This window comes from Periophthalmus magnuspinnatus, chromosome 7 (genome assembly GCF_009829125.3).
Source record: "Periophthalmus magnuspinnatus isolate fPerMag1 chromosome 7, fPerMag1.2.pri, whole genome shotgun sequence".
NCBI classification, from domain to species: domain Eukaryota; kingdom Metazoa; phylum Chordata; class Actinopteri; order Gobiiformes; family Gobiidae; genus Periophthalmus; species Periophthalmus magnuspinnatus.
The window spans coordinates 29,825,100-29,833,451 of NC_047132.1; the positions used below are offsets into that span (position 1 = coordinate 29,825,100).

General features: G+C 38.5%; 1 protein-coding gene across 1 annotated transcript; it reads right to left on the reverse strand.

Annotated features, from left to right (window-relative positions):
• Positions 1-698: 698 nt before the first annotated feature.
• LOC129456354 (WAP four-disulfide core domain protein 2-like) lies at positions 699-7,854 on the reverse strand. Its single transcript, XM_055222766.1, has 5 exons — positions 7,785-7,854; positions 7,104-7,247; positions 1,764-1,844; positions 1,103-1,249; positions 699-874 (listed from the first exon to the last, which is right to left on the reverse strand). Exons 1-5 carry the CDS (start codon positions 7,852-7,854, stop codon positions 699-701), a joined length of 618 nt encoding a protein of 205 aa, XP_055078741.1.
• Positions 7,855-8,352: the final 498 nt, after the last annotated feature.

An 8,352-nucleotide genomic window follows, 5' to 3' on the forward strand; every position in this document is an offset into this window, starting at 1 on the left:
GAGAAGGTGATTGGCTGCAGCCTTCCATCTATACAGGACCTGTACGTCTCCAGGACTCGGGGGCGAGCAGGCCGTATAGCAGCTGACACCTCTCACCCTGGACATGGACTATTTGAGCCACTTCCCTCTGGCAGGAGGCTACGGTCCATTGGGACCAGAACCTCTCGCCATAAGAACAGTTTCTTCCCCTCTGCTGTTTGTCTCATGAACACTCTATAATATCTGCACTAAACTGGACACTTTATAACACCGGTCACTTTAATAAGCCACTTTGCACTGTTGTTCTGATGCTGCTATTGTACATATTTTTTCCCTTTAAGTATTTCATTTGATTTTTTTAAGCATATCTTTTTAACTTTGTGCATGCTCTTATTTGTATTTGTATTTATTCAGTGTGTTTATGTTGCACTTTTTCACCGTATCAAGTTCCTAGTTTGTGAACTGTGTTCACAGACTATGGCAATAAAAGTCTTCTGATTCTGATTCTGATTCTGAAACTGTTGAAACACATGAAAACTACGTGTTGAGGTGTAATTTTTATTAAACAAGCAGAAAATGCGAGTTCATCTTGACAAACATTTACTGTATTTGCACTTTTTTTTTACAACGGCAGAGAAGAGCTGGGGTTAAATAATCTCATGATAAGCAGGTCTAGGAGGATATAAAGTGATTCAAGATTCATAAGAACCCCAATATGATTACTCTTGTTTATTTTGACTGTTGCCATATTCAGGGGTCCAACACTGGAGTCCACAGCTGGTGTTGCAGCATTTGAGGTTCTTCTCACACTGACTGTCATCAGTGCAGGCCTCTTCACATTTCTTGAAATAAGGGATTGGATCAGGGCAGGATCCTGGTTTGGTGTTAGGTCCAACTGTGGACATTCAAGAAGTTTTGATTAACAATAAAAACGTTGCATGGTATTTTTTAAATAATCTTCAACAAAACACTGAAATATATAAAAAAAATATTCTTAGTAACAAGTATTAATTTATACAAAGAGGTGGGGCAAGGTTAATGTAGGATTTCATCACCATTACTGAGAAACCATGAGCAAAACATAAAAAACATCCACCACATGTATTCCTGAGGGACATGTTACCTCTTGGCTCTTCACAAACATGTCCACAGCCGTTGAAGCAGCACTTCAGGTTTCCCTCACATTCACTGTCTGAGGAGCACTCGCTCAGACATCTGACAACTGTTGGGTCAATGTCTGTCCTGGGCTTGGGACAGGCTCCAGGTTTCTCTGAATAGAATGGAAACAATTTTAACTAGATAGCAAAAAAAAAAAAAAAAAAAAACTCAGTCAGATTTGTAAAGATTTGTAAAAGCTTCACATTTTAATTATTTTTACAGTGTGAAATGTGTTGTAGATTTTATTCCACAACTACATTCTGACCAACTTGATATTTTCTTCAGATCATTTCACGTGAAATCTGAACAGGATCAGGTGCTTGGATTGTGAAATAGTATCATTGATCAGTTAGCCCTTTAATTACAGGTGAACCAAGTAATTCAATAATTCAATGCCATGCTGTGAAACATTCCAGACAAAAAGGACCATGTTCCAGTTTAGTGCATTAGTGATCAAGTAAATTCATGTCTGTCTATTTTTCACAAATGTTACTAAAACATTAAAACCACTTGACATTGTGGGGAAAAAATGACACCATATGAAGCTACACAAGCTCATAGAACTGAGTATAAATGAAATAGATGTTCAGTGTTGTCTATTTAAAATCATATTCAAAGTGACTGACCTTCCACAGCAGAGAGCAGAGGCACAAAGGCCAGGGCCACAGTCAGGAGGCAGAGGACAGAGCGCACCATGTTGTTCACTGCTGCAGACACAGACACAGATTAAACTCATGTACAGCTTCTATTTATCCTCCTGAAGAGGAGCCTCAGTACAGAGCTGTCCTTGTCCCCGCCCTGTATTAAACATGATGATAAGTAACTTTGGGCTTGGATGTAATAGTAATAATAGTAGTAACTAACAAGTTACATAATGGGGACATCATGGGGCCCTGAATCAAAACCTAAATAAACTCCAGCCAAAGTGCAGTTCATTTCATTTATTGGTGATTGATTTGACAATATGCAGATTCAATACATAGGCCAGTTATATGAGGAAAAAAATGTATGTATATTTTTATCATTTCATGTTGACATATTAAAATAATCTATTTTGTTGTGTAAAAATACCCCAAATTGAATCTTTTCCCAGGGATAATGTTTAGAGCTGGTGTGAAATCCTTCTTTGCATTAGGCTATTTTAGAAATGTACAAAGGGGGTTCTGGATACGTCACTTTGTCCTGTAAAAAAACTCAAATATAAGTATATATAAGTGGAATGATAAAAATTGTTAACAGCCTTTTCCCATATCATTGATCCAGTGAAATAATAAAACATATTTCTGTTTAGTCTGGGTGATTGATTTATTTCCAAGTGAGGTGTGTAAAGAAAAAAGTTTTTTTCAATAGTATTTTATTAATGTTGAAATTCACTTTTATAGTTTCATAGACACAGGGTCGTAGGAGCCCGTGAGATGAGAGCTGCTGAAGTGCATATTTTTAGTTTTAATAAATTGAGGACCATTTTAGATTTATTAGTGTTCAAATGCATTTTGTAATTTGGATAGAGCTTCCTGAGCAGTGAGTGCGATACAATACAACATTGGGTCATCCTCATAAAAATGGGCAGTACTATAGGAAAATATTATTAATATACAAAGTAAAAAGTAATGGGCCAAGGACTGAACCTTATCTGAATTTTATTTTTATTATTTACCATGGAGATATGTATCCATCTGCCATTACTGATTGTGATCTATTTGAAAAGGATGAGGCGAACCAATTCAGAGAAAACTCAAAACCAAGAGACACAAGTTTATTTAGGGGAATATTTGAGTCTACAGAATTAAAGGCCTTGGACAAGTCAACAAAGAGCGCCACACAGTGTTGTTTTTCGTCCAAGGCATGAATAATATCATCGACCACTGCAGTGACGGCTGTGATTGTCGTGTGGCCTGGTCTAAAACCTGATAGTGAGAAGAAGGATGTTTGCTGAGAAACGGCACATATTTTTATCAAACAAACAGACTGATCATTTAGACATGTCATTGCTTTGATTGTTTGTACTTTTCTGTTCTTCTTTATCTTTTATAAATGAGACAGTCAGCTGTTATTGTGTCCAAACATGTTCTGTTTGGACACAATAACAGTGTTTCACATAAATAGGGTGACCAGACATCCCTTTACCTGGGACAGTCCTAGCTTTTGAGCCCTGTGTCCCAGAAGATTTATCTAAAATCAGTGATTTGTCCCAGTTTTACACAAGTATCCCAGGTGTCCCAGTTTGATACTGGCCAACAGTAAAATGCAGAAAACCATGCTTGAAAATTAGCAAAAAGAAATATACCGACAGAAGTCCCTCATTCTGTACTGAGCCACAAGTGAGTCAAGAACGGACAATGTTACTCATTCTTTTTTATTTACTTCAAATATCCCAACCCGGGTGTGTCTCAATTTTTAATTTTTGAAAATCTTGTCACCCCACACATAAGTGCACAGACGTCTTACACTGATGATGATGATGATGCATAAACTCTCAGCAGCTCCTAAATAAAACCCCAAACTTGAGACATTATGGTCTGTGAAATTATTTTGCACGATTACTGATGTTATTCAATAAATTAGAATGTAGGTCAGAAGAGCTAAAAACTAACTAAAAATAATGTAATGTCTATAAAAATAGGCTATATCCAATTGTGCAAGGGATCGGCTATAAATGTATTTTATTTGCACACTTACAATGTATTACTTTATTTACTTTTACTTATAAGCTACTCACTTAGTCTGTTTATTCTACTGACAGTAATCAACACTGCTGTTGTCTTGGTCACTCGTTTATCATTATTGTTGTAGTCCACCTTGTCCTAGGGAATCATAATGTGATAAAAGCCAATCTGTAAAAATCTATCTGTAAAAATTGTCTTAAAGAACTCTGTGTTTCACAAAGTGTCCACGTTATCTGTGGTGACTAAACAGCTATCGTCAGTGTAAAAATAAGTCGACTATGCAGACTGTCCTCACTAGTGGAGCCAAACCAACATGGCACCAGATTAAAACCTACATTTTTTGTGTGAGACGTATAAGATAGACATCCACCAGACAGGTCCCCCTTGAACACGTAAAACACAATCCATCCATTTTCTTCCGCTCATCAGGGAACGAGTCGTCAGAGTTCCTTCACACCAGACACGTCCTCCAGCTCCTCCGATGGGACTCCAAGTTGTTCCCAGACCAGTCGAGAGACATAGTCCCTTCACCTTGTCCTGGGTCTTCCCCGGGGTCTCCTCCCAGTGGGACATGCGTCCAGGAGGCATCCTGAACAGATGCCCGAGCCACCTCAGCTGGGTCCTCTCGACATGGAGGAGCAGCGGCTCTACTCCCTCACCCAGAAAACCTGAATAAGATCCACACAAGGTGATTTGACACTATAGGAGAATAAGAAAAAAACTCAAATTTACACATCAAATGTAATATTGATTCTGTAGATTCCTGACATTGATGTATGAGGAAAAATGCACTGCAACTTTTTCACCATCTTATTTATTTATTTATTTCAGGGACAGTGATTAATCAACATTTCTCTAAATATGCCAGAATTAGCCAAAGGTTTTTTTTCATCCGTCGTCCCTTGACAGCAGATACTGTCCACCTAAAAACAAGAGTAAAAATTACAATACAATAAATACATAGAAAACAGTCGAGAAACATATGCACTATTACATAAGACGGCAGACTCACAACAATCATTCAACTACACACCATCACTCATAAAGAAAGCACATTCACACATGACAATCGCACACAGACACAGGGTAAGAGGCCAGCAGGGGGCAGCGACAGTGGATAAAGTCAATGTTCACAGATCTGGTTTGCAGTTGGCCGTTGTTTTAACTGTATTTTAAAGGTGTGGTCAGTGTTAGTGGATCTGATGGTTGTGGGTGTGAGGTTCCAATCTGAGGCAGCACGAACAGAAAAAGCTTTTTGCCCAAAGGAACTTTTCCTGAGGGGGATAATGCAGTCTCCTCGTGCTTCTCCTCGTGCTCCTCCTCGTGCTGCTCCGTGACCGTGAATGATTTTATAGATTAGGCAGAGATTAGAATATTTGATCACGTTATCCAGGCTGAGTAAATGGTGTTTTTGGAGTATTGGACAGTGGTGAAAATGATTTGTTTTTTTTATCCAGAATTTTAACAGTTCACTTGTCGAGTGATTGCAGAGGTTTCAGTGTTGTGGTATTTGCCAAGGACCAGACGGGTAAACAGTCTGTAATGTGAGAGAATCATTGAGTGCATAAACATTTTAGCTGCTTGGGTGGACATTTGATGCCCAATGTGCTTGAAGTAGCGAATACTGACTTTTATATGATTACTTATTTTATTAATGTGAGATTTGAATGATAATTTTGAGTCTATTAGAATCTCGAGATATTTGTATTGTGGGACAATTTGCAGCCGTTCTCCAGAGACAAGGATGTCTGGAACTTTATGGGAAGTGTTGTTGGATTTACTGAAAATCATTGCTACTGTTTTGGATGTATTCAATTTAGGACAGGAGTGATTTAGCCAAGATGAGATTTGAGCCATGGAGTGAGTTTGTCCGCGACCTGGGAGATGTTATTGCCATGTGTATATTACCGTGTCGTCAGCGTACATTAGTACGTGGACATTGTTGCAAACGGAGGGAGTATCATTAATGTATAGTGAAAATAACAGTGGTGCTAATGTAGACCCTTGGGGAACCCCGGTGGACAAAGACAGTGCTGAAGATTGTATAAGAATATAAGCCTAATGTACATTGCATTAGTTGTCATTTGTTGGTATTTAAAATGCTGTTACTTTTGGTATTTTTAAATACCAACTGTTACTTTCTAATATTGTAATGATCTGAAATTTTGTGTTTAGTTCGGGTGTGGCGAGAGTGGTGGAATAAAGTGAGTGATTTGGTTCTCACTTAAAGTAATTTAACAATAAATGACAACGCCACCCCAGGAATTTCACCTGGAGAATATAAAGCCCAAGGCACACAGGTAAGGTTCAGTTTAAAAAGGCCAAGAGACAATTCCGATTCACAATATTTATTGAAGCAAGCAGAAAATTATTAAAATGCAATGCTTTATTAAAGTCCCATACCTAAAAGCTAAATTTAACACCCATAACCCCCCCCCCCCCCCACACTCAATCCTTTGGCCTAAATGATGCAGAGGCTGATGGGTTAAAATATAGGATATATTATGGATTAGGGTATTTTTTGTTAAGTAGTTTCAAATGTACCATTGTCTTATTATAGCAAAGACCCACATGAGTTTTATTGCCCGTGGCTGATGGGTTAAAATATAGGATATATTATGGATTAGTCCCCGTGTCCCAAAAGCTGAGAGCAGAGCCTCAAGTCTATTGTCCGAGTCTGCACCCAGGACGACACGAGTACAGAGAATGATAATCTATGGAAATCCTCTTCAAAACAGCAGTTCAATTCAATGTCTTCCTTGCAGCACTGCACAACATTTATATCAATGACTTCCCAGACGTTTGTGAGAAGCCATCATGTACAGAGGACACTCATCTATGCACATGGAAGTACTGGAACTGCATTTGCCTAATTTTTACAAACGCAGAGAAGAGCCGGGCTTAAATAATCTCATGGCAAGCAGGTCTAGAGTATATAAAGTGATTCAAGATTCATAAGAACCCCAATATGATTAGATGCATACAAATTGTGATTATTACTTTTTATTTTGACTTCAGACATGTTTAGGGTGCACACACTGGAATCCACAGTTGCTGTAGCAGCATTTTAAGTTCCTGGGACACTGACGGTCATCAGTGCAGCCCCTTCTACATTTGTTGAAATGGGGGACTGGATGAGGGCAGGATCCTGGTTTAGGCCTAGGCCCACCTGTGGACATTCAAGAAGTTTGATTTTTTTTTTTTAAAAAAACAAAAAACAATGAAAAAGTTTATATATAGGATTTGACTACTACAATATTGGGATGACCATGACCAATACTTAAATATCCACCACGTTACCTTTTGGCTTTAGACAAACACGTCTACAGCCGTCGAAGCAGCACTTGAGGTTTCCCCGACATTCACCGTCTGAGAAGCACCAATCCATACATCTGTCTATTGGGTCAATGGGTGCCCTGGGCTTGGGACAGACTCCAGGTTTCTCTGAATGCAAAGATACAGTAGACAATTTGTCATTGTCAAATGACTTGGAAATATGCAACTTTGATAAAATTTTTATGCGATCGTCAAAGAACATGACCAGGTCAAAAAATATATACATTTCCACACCTAAATTCTGTCAAACTCTTCTTTAATATTTTTCAAAAGATTTCAGTTGACATCAGAACATGATCAGGTGCTTGTGAAACAGTATCACTGATGACCCTGGGTCATCTCCTTTAATTGAACCAAACACAGGAGTGTATCATTTATGACTCCTGACACGTGTGCAGTAAGTTTGCAATGACATTTTAAATGAATTAAATGTAATATATACAACATTCAATGGCTTGCTGTGAAACATTCCAGACAAGCAGGACCATCTTCCAGTTTAGTGCATTAGTGATCAAGTAAACCTATGTCTTATTTTCACAAATGTCACTAAAACACCATATGAAGCTACACAAGCTCAGAATTGAGTATATACACGACATAGGTGTTCAATGTTCTCTATTTAAAAGCATATTCAAAGTGACTGACCTTTCCTTGCAGAGAGCAGAGGCACAAAGGCCAGGGCCACAGTCAGGAGGCAGAGGACAGAGCGCACCATGTTGTTCACTGCTGCAGACAGATTAATTCTGTAGATGTAGACAAGTGTATGAAAAAAAAATGCCCTGCATTTTTTTTCACCATCTATTATTTTAATTGTCTCATAATTTGTGTTTAGTTCAGAGTTGACACCTTTTGTTCTTGTAACGGTTTATGTTGAAGTTGATGTAAATGTTCTATTAGTCAGTTTCTTGGGGGACTGGCTCTAGTGAGTCAAGAATGTTTTACTCTTGTGGTGGTGTGGGTTATGTCCTACAGTCGCCGTTGAGATCAGAAAATAAACCACAAGAAATTCAGTGTGTTTCCTCACACCAGAATGTTACATTGGTGTCAGATGAGACGAGCCAAACCTCCTTGGTAAAGGTTCAGTGAAGCTAAACTCAACTCTGCTGAGCTACAAGTCGAAGTCTGTCTGTGTGACTAATGTAGCTAGTCCATTACACAGGCCTAAATTTAAAGCCAACAGGTAAAAATGACAATATGCAAACAAGTTCGGGAT